At 46.5% G+C, this 20,766-nt stretch overlaps 1 protein-coding gene across 1 annotated transcript in view; it reads right to left on the reverse strand.

Moving 5' to 3' along the window:
• ALK (ALK receptor tyrosine kinase) overlaps window positions 1-20,766 on the reverse strand; it is a 1,590,950-nt gene that overhangs the window by 8,030 nt on the left and 1,562,154 nt on the right. The window contains exons 21-25 of the mRNA XM_063919418.1: window positions 20,323-20,452; window positions 9,073-9,170; window positions 6,714-6,806; window positions 1,869-1,970; window positions 1,219-1,353 (exon numbers count right to left, since the gene is read on the reverse strand). Of these exons, the coding sequence (XP_063775488.1) occupies window positions 1,219-1,353; window positions 1,869-1,970; window positions 6,714-6,806; window positions 9,073-9,170; window positions 20,323-20,452 (558 nt within the window). The remainder of the gene's footprint in view (window positions 1-1,218; window positions 1,354-1,868; window positions 1,971-6,713; window positions 6,807-9,072; window positions 9,171-20,322; window positions 20,453-20,766) is intronic.

The following is a 20,766-nucleotide window of genomic DNA, read 5'->3' on the forward strand; positions in this document are numbered from 1 at the left end:
CATACCTGCCCTTCCACGTAACCCAGTTCATCCCACACATTCCAGCCCCTCCCACACATCCCTGCCCTTTCCACACAGCCCAGCCCTCCCACACAGCCCAGCCCTTCCACGTAACCCAGTTCATCCCACACAGCCCAGCCCCTCCACACATTCCAGCCCCTCCCACACATCCCATAACTCCTATACACCCCTGCCCTTCCCACACAGCCAGCCCTCCAACACATACCTGCCCTTCAATGTAACCCAGTTCATCCCACACATTCCAGCCCCTCCCACACATCCCTGCCCTTTCCACACAGCCCAGCCCTCCCACACAGCCCAGCCCTTCCACGTAACCCAGTTCATCCCACACAGCACAGCCCCTCCACACATTCCAGCCCCTCCCACACATCCCATAACTCCTATACACCCCTGCCCTTCCCACACAGCCCAACCCTCCAACACATACCTGCCCTTCCACGTAACCCAGCCCCTTCCATACACCCCAGCCCCTCCCACCCATCCCTCTTATACATCCCTGTCCTTCCCACACAGCCCAGCCCTTTCACACAGCCCAGCCCCTCCCACACATCCCTGCCCCTTCCAGACAGCCCAGCCCTTCCACACATCCCAGCCCCTCCCACACATCCCAGCCCTTCCTGCCCAGCCTATCCCACATTCAAGCAATTCCGCCCGGCCCTCTCACACATCCCAGCCTCTCCACAGAGCTCAGCCCTCCCACAAATATCCCAATCTCTGAGAATAAACCTTCCCCGTGGAATGATTTAATAATAAGACAGACAGGTGGCGGTTGTCAGAAGCCGCAAATTGAAGCATGGTCCAATGGAGCTCCTGGAACTATTGAATTCAGCTCACTGTTATGTCGAAGAATGCCGGTTTTCGTGATTTAAACATGGTGTTTAGTCGTGAGAAACGGCATTCTCCGACTTAAGTGCCGGATGCGATGCTGTTTCTGGCGCGCCAAGGGCAGAAAATAGTAGTTTTGGCAGATTTCTCTCTGGGGTGCAAGAAGAAATCCTCACCTCCAGCATAACATCACGCTGAACATATTATCGCTCCTTCCTGGCGCCGTTCAATTCGCGCTGAATTGAATCGAAACTCTATCACTGATATAACCTACATGAGTAACTCCCCTATATTGTACTATTGCACTGAACAAACCAGCCACAAATTACGTCAATATTACCCATCCAGTAATGTATATAAATACTTCCATACACAGGCCCGGGGCAGTTTTTGGGTGGATCCATCCTTCCTCCACTTGTCACAAACTCCAGCACCTCCTGGTTGCTCTTACTGGGGTACGGCATGTATCCCAGAGAGAAGATCTCCCAGAGCAGGACCCCGAAAGACCTGAACACAGCGGTGAGATAAACACATTCAGCGGATACAGGAGGTGACGGATGAACCATGCATGTATTCTAGAATGATGTATAACAGAGTAGACGACTAAACAGTCCGGCACTGAAGCAGGGCCGCTGCTGCCACCGGGCAAATCTAGGCAGCTGCTTAGGGGATCTAGGTTTAGGGGACATCCAACATATAGTGATGCTGATGCAGAGCTGGGAGTAAATCCGGCGTACAGTGCCCAAGAGAAGCCTTCCCATGGTGCACCAGATACTGATTGGCAATGGACCAGCAGTGATGTCACTGCCCACTACTGCTTTCCCAGGAGAGAATACTGCCCTGACCCACACAAGCTAAGAAATGCAAAGGAGGGGGTACGTGGGGGCAATGCCTATGGCGGGGGTGACTACTCTACAGGGCAGGTTTTGCAGAACAACATCTATCAGTGGCCTATGTGTGCTATGGGCAGGCAGGATAACGTACTACTACTGGTATATTGCACTATTCACTCATGTCCATACCACGTGTCAGTCTTGGATGTGAAGATTCCCTCCATGAAGGCCTCTGGTGGCATCCACTTCACCGGCAGCATCGCGCAGCCGCCTTTCCTGTAATAACTGGCCCTGCGGAACAAGATGGAGATGTTTAAGACATCCATAGGAGTACGGTGCGATGGACCAGTGTGGAATATCCATGTATACACTTGCTCCTCTTAGGTCTGGTCTGAAATGTAGATATTCCGTGTGTCGACATTTACTCGATATTTGACATGTCAGCAGTCACAATGACATAACGTCAGCCTAGTCAATGTCGACATGCCTATTTTAGCTCAGTCCTAAATGATAGCTCAGTCCTAAATGCATCCTAACCCTAATGGCAGCCTAAGCTTAAGTTCCCGTGTCAACATTCATAATGTTGACATTTTGACAATATCGACCTGTCCATTGTCTACTGTCAATAGGTGGCTGTCAACATGTTAAATGGTGCCACTCTGAACATGTCAACACCCTAAATGCTGTCATTCAGACCGCGTTGACATTTTTAATGCCGACATGTGTAGTTACCTATAATATGCAGCAATATCATGGTGTGAGATGCTTTCACATGTCTCCCAGTGAGCTGAATCTCACACAAGGATCTAGGATAACCGCTGCCGACCTATGTACATTTTGCCGACCTACTACAAATCCTAAATGATCAGTACTGATACTTTATCTCTAGTTTGATCCTAATATTGGGGCAGATGTATTAAGCCTGGAGAAGTGATAATGAATTGATAACTGGAAGGTGATAACGCACCAGCCAATCAGCTCCTATCTGTCATTTTTCAAACTCGTGGTTGGTGCGTTATCTCCTTCCAGTTATCACTGCCTTATCACTTCTCCAGACTTAATACATCTGCCCCAATATTACTAAAGGGCTCTGGGATAAATGATAGGAATGTATCAGGAATAGACTCATCTTTCGGCCTGACAAGACTGAGCTGCCGGAGGAGGCTCTGGAAGATTTATCTTGGAACATTTTAATATCCAGGTAAATATGCGTCCTGACGTTGACATGAACCTTTCCCAGAGCTACACGGGGAGGCCAGGCTAAATAATCTATATGATATTTGTCTGTGTCTTCCGCCTAGAAGCCGTTCTTCAGCTGGAACTCACTGCTCGGTAATGTACTATGGGGGTAATTCCAAGTTGATCGCAGCAGGATTTTTGATAGCAATTGGGCAAAACCATGTGCACTGCAGGGGAGGCAGATATAACATGTGCAGAAAGAGTTAGATTTGGGTGGGTTATTTTATTTCTGTGCAGGGTAAATACTGGCTGCTTTATTTTTACACTGCAATTTAGATTGCAGATTGAACTCACCCCACCCAAATCTATCTCTCTCTGCACATGTTATATCTGCCTCCCCTGCAGTGCACATGGTTTTGCCCAACTGCTAAAAAATGTCCTGCTGCGATCAACTTGGAATTACCCCCTATGATTGATGGCAATTATCTCACGGACATAATATTACATCGCTCTTGTATATAATTATTTATATGTAACCAGTGCTTTTTCTGTCTAGCCAAGAAAAGTTCAGGCCTGGCGTGCCCTTGCAGCGTTGCTGGTCAGAGGAGGCTTGGATATACAGTAGAAGTTTCCTGGATTCTCACTGCGTCCGCGTTCTGCAGAAAGACCTCCGTGTTCTCAAGACTGCTCCACAGAAAAACTTTATTAGGCTCCCCGGTGCTCTTATACTGTAGGTTGTTCTCAGTTACCTATCCAGTAACGACTTTTCCAGCAAATCAGTCCCACAGCGACTTCTCCATAAAGTATAAACATGGGGGGGGGTTATATTGTGGGAGAAATCGCAGATTGAGGGGCTCCTGGCCGACGAGATTGCTGAAACTGGACATGACACAGAGCCACACTACACATATGTGTTACCTTGTCACTACTTAATACTCAGTTAGGAGGCCTGAAAAAATATAAAATATCGTAATGGAACTATTTAATTCATTTACTATTGGGGCAATAATGCTAAAAAAAAATATAAGAACATTTTAAATTATAAAGACGATTATTATTATAATATTATTTTTTATAAATCATTTTTAGTTATATAGCGCTTTTCTACAGAAGGACTCAAGGCGCCTTACTGAAATCATGTACAATATACTGTACAGAGGGTTAGCTTTGCAGGAAATACAGAAACTAGTGAATATAACATAGGGTTGATGCAGCCATTATGGATAATAAATCCCAAGCATTATTTATCCTACCCACGAAGGCATCAGGCAAGGCAGCCATCTTGGGGCACTACATAGGCTACCCTGGGTGGAATAGGCAATGCCTGGAGGAGATGACACATAAGGGGGGAGCTACAGAATACCAAAGCGAGATGGAGGACCCTTACAGAATGATCAGATCCATGCACTGTTTATCCTACCCATGAGAGTACCAGGCCATAAGACTTAATTTAAGATAGAAGTACATCCATGCTGGCACTTGTGGTACCACAAGTTTGAATTATAATTGGTGCTTCTATCATTAATTAATTAATTAATATGGCCCCACATCACATAAAAATAATATTGTCAGCATAATTTTGATTGCTATTATTTGTAAACATTATTGCCCCCAACGATAATATCTTTACCCACTTACCTGGCACAGTCATATAGGATGCAACCGCAACCAGCTGGGCTTTTGGCCCTCATTCCGAGTTGTTCGCTCGCTAGTTGCTTTTAGCAGCATTGCACACGCTAAGCCGCCGCCCTCTGGGAGTGTATCTTAGCTTAGCAGAATTGCGGACGAAAGATGGGCAGAATTGCGAATAGAAATTTTTTGCAGTTTCTGAGTAGCTCGAGACCTACTCACAAATAGCGATCAGTTCAGTCAGTTTTGTTCCTGGTTTGACGTCACAAATACACCCAGCGTTCGCCCACCCACTCCCCCGTTTCTTCAGACACTCCCGCGTTTTTCCCAGAAACCCAGCGTTTTTCCGCACACTCCCATAAAACGGACAGTTTTCACCCAGAAACACCCACTTCCTGTCAATCACCTGTCAATCACACTACGATCAGCAGAACGAAGAAAAAACTTTGTAACGCCGTGAGTAAAATACCAAACTTTTGAGCAGATTTACTTGGCGCAGGCGCACTGCGAACATTGCGCATGCGCAGTTTGCGACTAATCACTCCGTAGCGAAAAAAAATAACGAGCGAACAACTCGGAATCACCCCCACGGTCGGCACTCTGGGGCTCATGGGCTGAAAACTAAAAGTGCGAGGAGGGGAACATAGTCCTCTCATAGGCAGATTTTTTTTCTTTTTGTTTTCAGTTAATTTTTATTTATATTGTTAAAAATATATTCTAAGCTCAATTAAATGAAAACAAAAAAGGCATTTTTTTAACATATTATCCAGTTAAGGTTTAAATAATTATGGATCATCAATACTTTTATTATTTGGGGGGGCACTTAATGAAGTATTAATTAGTGACATAGTAATGTGTTTAATGTGGCTCTTTATTATGTTTGCTGTGGACAGATAGCTCAGAATGTATGTACAGTAGTTTGCACACTCTCTCTGGTCAGAGCCATTCCCTGGTGAGTTTTCAGTGAGGATCCGGTGAGTTTGTCCTCACTCACCTGCCAAAAAAAATCAGAAACTCGTTGCCTATATTCATAGTAAGCGCCAAAATTGCCTTCACATTACATCCGGCGACATGGAAAATTAATGGAATCTAATTGCATTTCACGGCAGATTTAAACTCAATGTTAATTTTCACCTGGGATTCAAATCAGTGTCTCCAACAGCTCAGTAGTATAAGTGACCCTTCACCTGATCACTAAGCTACAGTATGCACCGCTCCGCAACAGCCCAACAAAATTATACTTCTTATTAGGGCCACAGAAAGATCAGAATGTATTCACTAAAAATATTACAGTTGCATTCCAAAAGTTTCACCCTAAGGGCATATTTATTAAAAGCATATTTGCTGGAAACCCACCAATAGTAAGAATCCTCTGGATATCTGCTGCCGTCCCTTCATTTCCGATCGCAAAGCAGTCTCCATAGGTTTCTATGCGGGTTGCCTTTACCAATCTCTGAAGTGTGAAGCTGGTGTAAGTTACCGTCAGGGCAACCACCAGGGGGGGACTGTGGGGACTGGTGTCCCGGACCCTTACAGAGATGGGGGCCCACCTCTGGCTCCTACCGCCAATACCAGGAGAGCTGCACCAGGCTGTGAAACTACAGCGGGCTGATACACAGGGAGAACTTCTTAAAACAAGCCTTCCCTGCGCATCAGCTCTATGAACCGTTCCTGCAGGACGGCAATGCTCCACCTATACGTAACGTCACAATGTATAACATCACATAGGGGTGGAGCTATGCAGCAGAATCTTTTTTTTGGAGCGGGGAGGGACCCTGATTATTTTGTCAGTCCCGGGCCCCACAATTTCTGATGGCAGCCCTGGCTACCGTATTACTCTGCCTCCAGGTCTTATTGGGGCCCGTGTCCCAGCCAGAGGTAGCTACATTCTAGCGAACATGTAGATTGTGATAAATAGGGCCCTAAATCCCTAATATTGCAGCAGAACCATTTTCCCGTACACTGCCATATCACAGAGCTTTTGGAGCAGCCTTGAATCATCATCTTTTTTGCAAAGCTTTTAGGGAATAATTCTGCGTCCTGTAGTCTAGGTGGATGTTTGCAGATAATCGGATTAGACCGGCGCACAGACCGCAGACTGCACACATATACTGACATTTGTCATAATTAACCAAGCCGTGTTTTGCATCCAGGACATGAAAGGTCAATTTGTTTTTCGTTGGCAAGCCTTTGCTAAGTCATTTATTTTCTAGGCCAGAGAATTACCTGTATATGTCACGAGCCATCCCGAAATCCCCAATTTTTGCGACTCTGCCGGGTCCCTGACAAGTGAGCAGGCAGTTCCTAGCAGCAATGTCTCTGGAAACACAGGATGAGTGGATTTAATAAGGTCAGTCTCAATCTGTGATGCCCAGCGACATGTACCTTAGTTATGGGTGCCACGTCTTAGGCCAAGCTTACGCTTCATGTCAAGTACAACCAACGTCTTGTCATTCAGGTCCCTTGCTTTGTTCTTGCCTAACTGTAAAGGAGGTTCTGATCCCTATTTAACATACTTATGCCCTTATTTATCAATGAGTGATACATTTCACAGTGAGTGATAAATTGCACCAGCCAATGAGCTCCTAACTGTCATTTTTCAAACGCAGCCTGTGACATGGCAGTTAGGAGCTGATTGGCTGGTGCAATTTATCACTCACAGTGAAATGTATCACTCATTGATAAATGAGCCCATTATTCCCAGATTTATCAAGCTTTGGAGAGTGATAAATAGCACGGTGATAAAGTACCAGCCAATCAGCTCCTAACTGTCATGTTACAGGCTGCATTTGAAAAATGACAGGAGCTGATTGGTTGGTACTTTATCATCGTGCTATTTATCACTCTCCAAGGCTTGATGAATATGGGCGTTAAAACCCAGTTCTATACTCAAGTAACTATTGCCCTTATTTATTAATGACTGATAAATTTCACCAGCCAATACGCTCCTAACTGTCATTTTTCAAAACCAGCCTGTGATATGGAAGTTAGGAGCTCATTGGCTGGTGCAATTTATCACTCACAGTGAAATTTATCACTCATTGATAAATAAGGGCATATATTTCTACTGGAATGGTTTAGGTTTTGTTTATAGATATTTTTTCGGCTTGGGATGCTACCGACAATACATATTGAGGGTAATGGAATAATGCTATGAGGTGACCCATCACTAACTTGTGCATATCCACTTACAATGCTTAGGGCAGTGTCACATGTAATTATGACCTGGGGGTAAATTTACTAAAATGGGAGTTCTGTTTAAGATGGGATGTTGCCAATAGCAACCAATCAGATTTCAGGTATTATCTTCTAGAAGGTGCTAGATAAATGAGAAGTAGAATCTGATTGGTTGCCATGGGCAACATCTCATCTTAAATAGAACTCCCATCTTAGTAAATTGACCCCCTGGTACCTGTCTGATTTTATGCACACATAGGGGTAAATTCTCTGTTTTAGAAGTTTTAGTAGATTTACCCCGTATCATCAGGTGTGGGAAACCACAGCACTGGAAATCACACCAAAACCACAGATATACAATATCCTCATTCACCAATATTTTTGCACTATATGGTGTAAGATGCATGGTGCGACTTAGGCTAAGGGCACACTGGCAGATATTTTTGGTCAGCCTGACAATTGGGCTGATTATTCGCCTAGAGGGGGTCCCGATATCTGTGCTACACATTTTATTTTATCCCCTGAAAAATCGCCAGTTTTCTCCTGAAATCTCAAGAAATCGGCCAGTGGAAAAAACTGACCTCAACCATACACTACCCCGATTCACCCACCTGGACATATGGTCAGATTATTGAAAATGTACACACACTGGCCGATGTGTGGAGATTGTGGCCGAGAATTTTCCCTCGGAACGACAGATCGGAAAATCGATCGTTCGTGAATGTGGCCAAGATTTTCCCCATTTATCGGCGAAAACGCCAACTCGATCCCTCGTACACCCTATACAATAAATTGTAAGAAGCAGGAAGTACGAGACTTTGTGCGAGTTCTCCTGGGTTTTTTAAAGCTGCAAACATTCACACAGCAAAACCAACCTGGTTTTGCCTATCAATGATTGCAGCTTTAAAACAAAAACGGGAGAACTCACACAAGGGAGTAAATTTACTAAGGTGGGAGTTTTTTTAGTACTGGTGATGTTGCCCATAGCAACCAATCAGATTCTATTATCTTCTACAAGCAGCTAGATAAGTGTTAAGTAGAATCTGATTGGTTGCTATAGGTAACATCACCAGTTCTACAAAAACTCCCACCTTAGTAAAATTTACCACAAAGTCTTGCACTTCCTTGCTCCCCAAGGCACACTAACAGACCAGGTTTTAAGAAATGCCATATTTTTGCACAGATGACAATTATTACCTCAGTCCATTTGATTTACCCATCTGTGCTTACAGTACATCCTTAAGACCTGCACTGTTAGGGCTGACACCAGGGCCGATTTCCTACACACCTCCCAGCTCCGTTTTCTCCTGGCGAAACCCTCTCTCTTCCGCTAGGTATATATATAACATATAATATGAAGGAAATAGTACAAGTGTAAAATATTGTGCTCCTGGGCGTCAGCTTCTACCTGTGAATAAAGTGGTTTTCCTCCAAATACTGGCAGCCATTTGCAATGTCGCGGGCCACATTGAGCAGGTCCAGCATAGTGAGTGAGGACGGTTGGGTCTGCAAAGAGACAAAGGGAGGATTGACATGGCAACTAGATACGCTGTTCAGTGCTACCCTGATACTTCTCTGTATCTCTGTTATGCAATACAGGACAAAAAGTTGTAATGTCACCATTTAAGTTACCTGAGGTCACCGACCTGCTCTCGTGCATATATGTAACTCACTAAAATCTTGGTTTGTAGAATAAGAGTATAGTTTATACTGTATACTGCAGGTGGGACAATATGTAACATGAGCTAGTGTCGGAGAAGATCTGTATTTTGCAGTGGACGGTTTATAAATGATCTCAGCAAATGGTAACGAGCAAAGTAAAATACACAACAACAACAACAACAAAAAGGGATCTGATTTCTTTTGGACCTTGAGATAATTGTGATAAATTGCAGGAACGTTGCTATATAGGATTACAGCCGTACTGTGTACAAGAGATGGAGCCTGGGCTGCAGGGGAATGTTGTGAGAGTAATTCTCTCTGACAGTGTCAGTCTGCCGGGAGATTACCGCAGGACGCGGTAGTTATGCCTGCGGGGTTTCACTGGCCTCCTCTCTCCTGCAAAACGGAAAATCTCTCTTACAGGTCATACTGAGCCGGACAGCCGCAAATGCCAGGAGATTGGCATCCGGGAAGATTGTGTTCTAAGAGACGGCAGCCTGCAGGGAACCAGGGATTATAGATCTTTATGTCCACATCTCTCTGTAACACCGGTCCTCATGATACACAGCATGAAATACGTGCGGTAACTATCACAGTAATAATGCTCCCATACAGTTAATGCCAATTTCACTTTCACATTTTAGAACGTGGGCCTGAAACGTAGAGAGTTGTGTGACTGTCTGCGGTGGCTTACCGATAATGGGTGCAGGGCAAGTGGTGCACACAGGGCCTAATTCAGACCTGATCACTGCAGCAAAACCGTTCTCTAATGGGCAAAACCATAGGGGTAATTCAGATCTGATCGCAGCAGCAAATTTGTTAGCAGTTGGGCAAAACCATGGGGGTAATTCCAAGTTGATCACAGCAGGAATTTTGTTAGCAGTTGGGCAAAACCATGTGCACTGCGGGGGGGCAGATGTAACGTGCAGAGAGAGTTAGATTTGGGTGTGGTGTGTCAACCTGCAAACTAATTTGCAGTATAAAATAAAACAGCCAGTATTTACCCTGCACAGAAACAATATAACCCACCCAAATCTAACTCTCTCTGCAAATGTTATAACTGCCCCCCCTGCAGTGCACATGATTTTGCCCAACTGCTAAAAAATTTCCTGCTGCGATCAACTTGGAATTACCCCCTATGTGCAGTGCAGGTGGGGCAGATGTAACATATGCAGAGAGAGTTAGATTTGGGTGGGGCGTGTTCAAACTGAAATCTAAATAAAAAGCAGCCAGTATTTACCCTGCACAGAAACAATATAAACCACCCAAATCTAAGGGCTCTATTTCTCCTACGTCCTAGAGGATGCTGGGGACACTTCATAGACCATGGGGTATAGACGGGATCCGCAGGAGACATGGGCACACTCTAAGACTTTTACTGGGTGTGAACTGGCTCCTCCCTCTATGGCCCTCCTCCAGACCTCAGTTAGATTTCTGTGCCCAGAGAGACTGGACACTAACAGGGGAGCTCTCCTGAGTTTCTCTGAAAAAGACTTAGGCCCTCATTCCGAGTTGTTCGCTCGTTAGTTTTTTTCGCAACAAAGCGATTAGTCGCTAACTGCGCATGTGCAATGTTCGCAGTGCGTCTGCGCCAAGTAAATTTGCTAAAAAGTTTAGTATTTTACTCACGGCTTAACGAAGATATTTCTTCGTTCTGGTGATCGGAGTGAGATTGACAGGAAGTGGGTGTTTCTGGGCGGAAACTGGCCGTTTTATGGGTGTGTGTGAAAAAACGCAGGCGTTTCTGGGAAAAACGCGGGAGTGGCTGGAGAAACGGGGGAGTGTCTGGGTGAACGCTGGGTGTGTTTGTGACGTCAAACCAGGAACGAAACTGACTGAACTGATCGCAGTGTAGGAGTAAGTCTCGAGCTACTCAGAAACTGCAAAGAAATTTCTTTTTGCTATTCTGCGAATCTTTCGTTCGCAATTCTGCAAAGCTAATATTCACTCCCAGTAGGCGGCGGCTTAGCGTGTGCAAAGCTGCTAAAAGCAGCTAGCGAGCGAACAACTCGGAATGAGGGCCTTAGTTAGGTTTTTTATTTTCAGGGAGCACTGCTGGCAACAGGCTCCCTGCTTCGTGGGACTGAGGGGAGAGAAGCAGACCTACTTCGTTCTAATGAGTTAAAGGCTCTGCTTCTTAGGCTACTAGACACCATTAGCTCCAGAGGGTCTGATCGCTAGCCGTGCTAGATGCTCGTTCCCGGAGCCGTGCCGTCAACCACCCCTTGCAGAGCCAGAAGAAAGAAGCCGGGTGAGTATTCAGAAGAGAAGAAAACTTCGGAGACGGCATACGATGACTGAGGTACCGCACGGCGGGTGCGCTGCGCGCCAGGCTCAAACACACACAAGCAGCACGGTTGGGTGCAGGGCGCAGGGGGGGGCGCCCTGAGCAGCTGGAAACCTTAGATCAGACACTGGCAAGACAGAGGGTGCCTGGGCACAAGATTATACCCCCGCCAGTATAAAGATATTTTAAAAAGAAGCGGGACTGAAGCGCGCCATTGAGGGGGCGTGGCTTAGCCCTCATAGCTCTAACCAGCGCCATTTTTCTCTCCACAGAGCTGCAGAGATGCTGAGCCTTCCTCCTCCACTGTAACAAGTAACAGGGGAAAAACAGGGGGGGCACAGTTTATTTGGTGCTTATTATTCTGAATAATAGAAGCGCTCACATATCTGGGGTTGTGTACTACACACTTCAGATCACAGTTAGTCGCTGGGGTGTGAGCTGGCAAACTCCCTTTGTGTCTCTCTGACAGGCTTAGTGTGGGTCTGTTCCATATAGCCCAGTGTGTTTGGTGGGGTCGGTGCACGTGTGTCGGCATGTCTGAGGCTGAATGCTCTTCCCAGGAGGAAGTAGGTGTGGAGACAGTACAGGCTGCGGGAGTGACCCCGTCGGCACCGCCGACTCCGGATTGGGTGAATATGTTGAGTGTTTTGAATGCTAATGTGGCTTTATTGAATAAGAGGTTTGATAAATCTGAGTCACAGCACCGAGCATGGAGAAGGTCCATGGAAGATGCATTGTCACAAAACTCTACGGAGTCACAGAAACGTTCATTTGCCCAGTTAGTGGACACAGATACCGACACAGATTCTGATTCCTGTGTCGACTATAATGATACCAGATTAAATCCTAAACTGGCTAAAAATATTCAGTACATGATTGTGGCGATAAAGGACGTGTTAAATATCACGGAGGACCCTGAGGTTCCTGATACGAGGGTCTGCATGTATAAGGGTAAGAAACCTGAGGTAACGTTTCCTCCCTCTCATGAACTGAATACTCTGTTTGAAAAGGCTTGGGAAAATCGTGACAAAAAGTTTTTGATTCCCAAGAGAATTCTGCTGACATATCCATTTCCCTCAGGGGACAGGAAAATGTGGGAGTCAACCTCCTCTGTGGACAAGGCCTTATCCCGACTGTCCAAGAAGGTGGCCCTTCCGAGTCCGGACACTGCAGCCCTGAAGGATCCTGCGGATCGTCGACAGGAAAGCACATTGAAATCGATCTATGTCGCTACGGGTACACTGCTCAGACTTACCGTGGCGTCGGCATGGGTGAGTAGTGCTATTGAAAAGTGGGCGGATAATTTATCCTCTGAAATTGATACCCTGGACAGGGATAGCATTCTCGTAACTTTAAGTTACATAAGAAACGCTGCAGGGTATCTGAAAGACGCTGCATGGGATATTGGCATTTTGGGATCAAAGGCCAATGCAATGTCAGTCTCGGCTAGGAGGGCATTGTGGATTCGTCAATGGAATGCTGATGCGGACTCGAAGAAGGCTATGGAGACTCTGCCGTATAAAGGTGGTGTCCTGTTTGGGGACGGCCTCGCGGACCTGGTATCTACGGCTACTGCAGGTAAGTCATCGTTTCTACCTTATGTCCCTGCACAGCAGAAGAAAATGCCTCACTATCAGATGCAGTCCTTTCGGCCCAATAAGTACAAAAGAGGGCGAGGGGGCTCCTTCCTTGCTACTAGAGGTAGAGGAAGGGGAAAAAGATCACCTGCGGTGGCAGGTTCCCAGAAGCAGAAGCCCTCCACGGCTGCTGCAAAACCCTCCGCATGACGCTAGGGCTCCTCTACAGGAGTCCGCTCCAGTGGGGGCACGTCTCAAACTCTTCAGTCAGATCTGGGTTCGCTCAGAACTGGATCCTTGGGTTTTAGACATTGTAACCCAAGGTTACAGGCTGGAGTTTCAAGACGTGCCCCCTCAACGTTTTTTCAAGTCAGCCTTGCCAGCTTCTCTCCCGGAAAGGGAGGTGGTATGCGCGGCCATACAGAAGCTGTGCCTGCATCAGGTCATTGTCACAGTGCCACCGTCACAACAGGGAAAAGGCTTTTATTCGAGCCTGTTCGTGGTACCAAAGCCGGATGGCTCGGTCAGACCGATTCTGAACTTAAAGTCTCTCAATTTCTATCTGAAGAGATTCAAATTCAAAATGGAATCTCTTCGGGCAGTGATCTCCAGTCTGGAGGGGGGAGACATTATGGTATCAGTAGACATAAAGGACGCGTACGTACACGTCCCCATTTACCCTCTGCATCAGGCATACCTGAGGTTTGTGGTTCAGGATTGTCATTACCAATTTCAGACGTTGCCGTTTGGGCTTTCCACAGCTCCAAGGATCTTCACAAAGGTGATGGCGGAAATGATGGTCCTCCTGCGCAAGCAAGGAGTCACAATTATCCCGTACTTGGACGATCTCCTGATAAAGGTGAGATCAAGGGAGAAATTACTAGAACACGTCGCCCTCTCCCTGAAGGTTCTACAGCAACATGGTTGGCTCCTAAATTTGCCAAAATCACAGTTGGTTCCGACAACGCGGCTGTCGTTCTTGGGCATGATTCTGGACACGGAGTTACAGAGAGTTTTATTACTGGTGGAGAAAACTCTGGAAATCCAGAACATGGTAAAAGGGATTCTGAAACCGGCGAGGGTGTCGATTCGTCAGTGCACTCGGTTACTGGGAAAGATGGTGGAGGCCTACGAGGCCATTCCATTTGGCAGGTTTCATGCCAGGGTGTTTCAGTGGGACCTGCTGGACAAGTGGTCCGGGTCTCACCTGCTCATGCACCGGAAAATAGTCCTGTCTGCCAGGACCAGAATCTCTCTTCTGTGGTGGCTGCACAGTCCTCACCTTCTGGAGGGATGCAGGTTCGGGATCCAGGATTGGGTCCTGGTAACCACTGATGCAAGTCTCCGGGGATGGGGAGCAGTCACACAGGGGGAAAATTTCCAGGGGAAATGGTCAAGTCAGGAGGCTTGTCTGCACATAAACATTCTAGAATTAAGGGCCATTTACAACGGCCTTTGACAAGCGGAAAACCTTCTTCAAGATCTGCCCGTCTTGATTCAGTCGGACAACATAACAGCAGTGGCGTACATAAATCGCCAGGGCGGAACAAAGAGCAGAGCGGCAATGGCAGAAGCCACAAAAGTTCTCCGCTGGGCGGAAAAACATGTATGCGCTCTGGCCGAAGTCTTCATTCCGGGAGTGGACAACTGGGAAGCAGACTTCCTCAGCAGACACGATCTCCATCCAGGGGAATGGGGTCTTCATCAAGAGGTCTTCGCAGACGTGACAAGTCACTGGGGAATTCCTCATGTGGACAAGATGGCGTCTCGACTCAACAAGAAACTTCGGAGGTATTGTTCCAGGTCAAGGGACCCTCAAGCAACAGCGGTGGACGCCTTGGTGACACCGTGGGTGTTTCCGTCGGTCTACGTGTTCCCGCCGCTTCCACTAATCCCAAAGGTGCTAAGGATGATAAGAAGAACAAGAGTTCCGGCAATGCTCATTGTCCCAGACTGGCCGAAGAGAGCCTGGTATCCTTTTCTTCAGGAGTTGCTTATAGGAGATCCGTGGCCTCTTCCTCTACGAGAGGACCTGTTACAGCAAGGTCCGTGCGTGTTCCCGGACTTACCGCGGCTGCGTTTGACGGCATGGTGGTTGAACGCCGTATTCTAGCCCGGAAGGGGATTCCCAGTGAAGTTATCCCCACTCTGCTTTAGGCTAGAAAGGAAGTAACAGCGAAGCATTACCACCGTATTTGGAGAAAATATGTGTCTTGGTGTGAATCCAAGAAGGCTCCTACGGAGGAATTTCAGCTGGGGCGTTTTCTCCATTTTCTACAAGCTGGTGTGGATGCGGGCCTTAAGCTGGGCTCTATTAAGGTACAAATTTCGGTTTTATCAATATTCTTTCAAAAGGAATTAGCTTCCCTCCTGGAGGTTCAGACTTTCGTAAAGGGTGTGCTGCATATCCAGCCTCCATTTGTGCCTCCGGTGGCGCCCTGGGATCTCAACGTGGTGTTGAGGTTCCTGCAATCTTCTTGGTTTGAACCGTTACAGAAGGCTGAATTGAAATTCCTCACGTGGAAAGTGGTCATGTTGTTGGCACTGGTGTCCGCAAGGCGAGTATCTGAGTTGGCGGCCTTGTCTCACAAGAGCCCCTATTTGATCTTCCATGAAGATAGAGCGGAGTTGCGGTCTCGGCAGCTGTTTCTACCAAAGGTGGTTTCAGCGTTTCACATGAACCAACCTATTGTGGTGCCAGTGACTCAAAGTCTCTGGATGTGGTCAGGGCTTTGAAAATCTATGTAGCCAGAACGGCTCAGATTAGGAAAACGGAGGCTCTGTTTGTCCTGTATGATCCCAACAAGATTGGGGCTCCTGCTTCCAAGCAGACTATTGCACGCTGGATCTGTAATATGATTCAGCAGGCTCATTCAACGGGAAATCGGTTAAGGCCCATTCTACTAGGAAGGTGAGCTCATCTTGGGCGGCTGCCCGTGGGGTCTTGGCGTTACAACTTTGTCGAGCAGCTACTTGGTCGGGTTCAAACACTTTTGCAAAGTTCTACAAGTTTGATACCCTGGCTAATGAGGACCTCTTGTTTGGTCAATCGGTGCTGCAGAGTCATCCGCACTCTCCCGCCCGATCTGAAGCTTTGGTATAATCCCCATGGTCTATGAAGTGTCCCCAGCATCCTCTAGGACGTAGGAGAAAATAGGATTTTAATACCTACCGGTAAATCCTTTTCTCTTAGTCCGTAGAGGATGCTGGGCGCCCGTCCCTGTGCGGACTCTTTCTGCAGTAGTGGTTGTAGGTTATGGTTGTGTTACACAATGGTTGTGTTTGGTTTTAATCAGCCTGTTGCTGGTTTTTTGTTCATGCTGTTGACTGGGTTTACTTACAAATGCCATGTTGTACGGCGTGTTTGTGGTGTGGGCTGGTGTGTATCTCACCCTTAGTTTAAAAAAAAAAAAAAATCCTTTTCCTCGAAATGTCCGTCTCCCTGGGCACAGTTCCTATAACTGAGGTCTGGAGGAGGGGCATAGAGGGAGGAGCCAGTTCACACCCAGTAAAAGTCTTAGAGTGTGCCCATGTCTCCTGTGGATCCCGTCTATACCCCATGGTCTATGAAGTGTCCCCAGCATCCTCTACGGACTAAGAGAAAATTTACCGGTAGGCATCAAAATCCTATTTACTAAGCCTTGGATGGAGATAAAGTAGCAGCCAATCAGCTCCTAACTGCCATGATACAGGCTGGGTTTGAAAAATGACAGGACTTGATTGGCTGGTACTTTATCTCCGTACACTTTATCTCCATCCAAGGCTTAGTAAATAGACCCCTAACTCTCTCTGCACATGTTATATCTGCACCCCCCCCCCTGCAGTGCACATGGGGGGTAATTCCAAGTTGATCGCAGCAGGAATTTTGTTAGCAGTTGGGCAAAACCATGAGGCAGATATAACATGTGCAGAGAGAGTTACATTTGGGTGTGGTGTGTTCAATCTGCAATCTAATTTGCAGTGTAAAAATAAAGCAGCCAGTATTTACCCTGCACAGAAACAAAATAACCCGCCCAAATCTAACTCTCTCTGCACATGTTATATCTGCCTCCCCTGCAGTGCACATGGTTTTGCCCAACTGCTAACAAAATTCCTGCTGCGATCAACTTGGAATTACCCCCCTGGTTTTGCCCATTAGAGAACAATTTTGCTGCTGCGATCAGGTCTGAATTAGGCCCACAGTCCGCTGGTACAAGGTGGGCCCTGCACCCCAAACAGTCACTATGGTGTCCCCCCTCCATCCTATGCAGTCTGACAGCAGCATCATCTACCATGTGATATATATGGAAACATGGAAAAGCTTATAGTAAAGTCTCCGGTGCTGTGACAGATATCTTGCTTTCTTCTGTGCAAGTGCCCTCACAAGGAAGATGAGCCCCCAAGCAGAAGGTGTGCGTTTGTGGGTGGGGGGTGGGGTGAAATGCGCATGGGACCCTCTGGTGTTTATGGGCCTCTGATGGTCTGTCTCCGAATACATACGAATGTGCATGTGCCAGTATGGGGGAGACTTGGCTCTTTTACCGCCCTCTCCCCGTCTCTGGAAAAATGAAAGTTTCCGCAGGGCAGGGTGATACTGGGGTCTATTCATGAAGCAGTGCAAAGAGTGGAGAAGTGAGCCAATGGAGAAGTTGCTCATGGCAACCAATCAGCAATGAGGTAACATTTATCAAGTGCATTCTAGAAAATTATACGTAGCAGCTGATTGGTTGCCATGGGAAACTTCTCCACTGGCTCACTGTTTTCACTGCTTCATGAATAGACCCCCATGTCTCATGATCTCAGGTGATCATCAGACCAAAACACTGAGGGGCAGCGCCATTGGAAAGAGGGGACTGTGTGGTAATGAGTGGCGCCGCGTCCTACTATAGATGACAGCTCAAACGGTTATCAAGCTGTATAGCAGCCGGCGGCTGTACAACACCTCCCAAGCATTGGGAGCACCAGGTACCGAGGCGGTACGGCCATAATTCCTAATGATAGCACTGGGCCGGGGGCCACGATTATTCTAAATTTAGTTAATGAGGGCTAATAAAATTTTGAGGTTAATTGGGTCTATGTAAATTAATGATGGAGACAACAGTTACATTGCAGAAGTGCCGGTATGTTTGTGCCTCCATCATGAATTACCTCCAACTGACTTAAAATTATTATTGGCCCATTATGTATATATTAATTAATAGTACTGTCACCTTAATATTTATTTAATATGGTATTGTCCGCGTATAATTAAAATGTTATTATGTTTTTTATTCTTGACAATTAATTTGTCCCTACTAATAAATTCATTAAAATAATTGTTACCCGTAAGTATATTTATAAATTATTTGGGACCCTTAATTAAGTGTTCTGTAGTGACAGCTGAATATGTCTGTTTAACCTCTTATTACGCTCTGGATGAACAGGTCACTGAAATTGCAAATCTCGCCGGACACAGTCACCTCAATTATTTGCCGTCTCTTCCAGCTGTTTGTAAACTCCCAGATTATTACCTCCAAAGATTTATATCCAGAACACCGACAAAATCCGGATGACGAATTGCTACAAATTGGGTTTGAAAATCACAACAATTTTACCTGTAATACATTTGACGGTTTGTAACGAGAGAAAAAACCTCATGGCAGAAAACTGTCAGAAAATTGTTAGAAACTGTCAGTAAACTGTCGATTTAGAGCAAATCAGAATCTACTACATTCCCCGACACTGGAGGTGAATACAGCCATTGTACAGAGTGAAATACCTGCTCCAGGTCTCGGCTACAGGACTGAAAAGGATTAGAAAATCTATAGACATAAATTACATTTGAGAATTGTTTACCGCAGTTTATCAATTAAATAGGATTTGCAGCCTCTTGTTCTGGGTGGATATAAGTATTTGGTTTTTATGTTTTGTTGTTTTCCTACTTTTTAAACCATTTGGTGCTTTGATCCCTCTGAGGACCTAATTCAGAGATGGACATAAGGCCTAATTCACACCTGGTCGCAAGCAGGCGTTTTTTGCAGTGCAGCAATCAGGTAGTCGCCGCCTACAGGGGAAGGGGGTAATCGCTGTGCAGGGGTGCGATCGCATGTGCATAGAGCTGCACAGCCCAGGACTTACTCTTGCCGTGCGTTAATCGGGTCCGGAGCCGACGTCAGAATCCCTCCCTCCAAACGGCGGGACAGTCCTGCGTTTTTCTGGACACTCCCTGGAAACAGTCAGTTGCCGCCCACAAACAGCCTCTTCCTGTCAATCTTCTTGCGTTTGCTGGTGCAACCGCTTTCTTCGTACATACTGTCACTGTCCGGCGCTCCCCTTCGCTGGGGGTGGCGAAGCGCCTGCGCATTGCAGGGGCATACGCATGCACAGTTCAGACCCCATCGCTGCTGAGCGAAAACGCACAGCAGCGATCGGGTCTAAATTACCCTTATAGAACACATTACTGCTAGGTCACTGGATGCTGCAGCGATATGTAAAAATGCTACTGCAGCAGGAAGCACCTGTAGGAAAAAGATGCCACCTACCAGCATCCGCTATCCAAGTGCTCCATCCAAAGACACAGGATCTGATCACCGTAGCAACCATCAGCCGCAATGAGCGCAGCATCGACAATCTGAGTAAGCCGAAGCTTACTCGGAATGACCGCAGGAACTGCTCAGCCGGAGCCAGGAAATCTGAGGTCCTGGTCTCAGCACTCCCAGAAAACGGAGGTGACATGTCCTTGTTTTAAGGAACACTGGCCAGCTCCACTCAACCCCCCCCCCCCCCCCCCCCCCTTCTCGCCCTCAAATGCTGTCAACCTGTCCATTGGGCTGCAGATTAGGGGTGACTGCACAGGATGCGTTCTGCACACGCAGTCCACCCACCTTCAGAGATGTACCCAAACCATCGTGTTAATTAGCAGAGCAGAAATAAGGAGGCAGCAGCATATTAGTGGTGTCAAAATAAACCTTGGGGATATGACTGAAATAGTATTAAGGACAGTTGTTTTCAGTTCTTAAACATCGTTTAAATAAAATCTTAATAATTTAAAGACACCAGTTCATTTTATAGAGGGGTGACTGATCTGGATTCATTTTGGCCACCCAGAGATAAGAGGTACGTTTCACTGAGTAAACTTCTATCATTTAGGAAGAAGCCATCTTGTTCGGCTCACCAGTCTGGGTCGTGTCTGCCTGAGGAAGGACTTCAGATCTCCTCCAGCCATGAGTTCCAGCAAAATGAACCTGGGGAGAGCCTGGAGACTCACACCAATGCAATGCACAATGTTCTGGTGGCTGAATTTACTACGGAGAGAAATATACGCAGTGATTAGGAAGCTCCTGTTGACAGAATAATATTATGGTGGTTATTTTGTATAGCCTGTAACTGCAACCCTGTTATGATCAGACGCATTTCACCACCAGGCTTCTGCTCTTCATCTGCATGCTCTGTTGTTATGGAAGTCAGAGAAGATTGCCAGTAGCAACCAATCAGATTCTACGTAGCTCTCATTTTATAGAATGTACTATATAAATGATAGCTAGAATCTGATTGGTTGCTATAGGCAACACCTGCACATGTCCTCTTTAGAAGGTTAGATAAATCTCCCCCTAAGTTA

The sequence above is a fragment of the Pseudophryne corroboree genome, chromosome 4, assembly GCF_028390025.1.
Source record: "Pseudophryne corroboree isolate aPseCor3 chromosome 4, aPseCor3.hap2, whole genome shotgun sequence".
Classification (NCBI taxonomy): Eukaryota; Metazoa; Chordata; class Amphibia; order Anura; family Myobatrachidae; genus Pseudophryne; species Pseudophryne corroboree.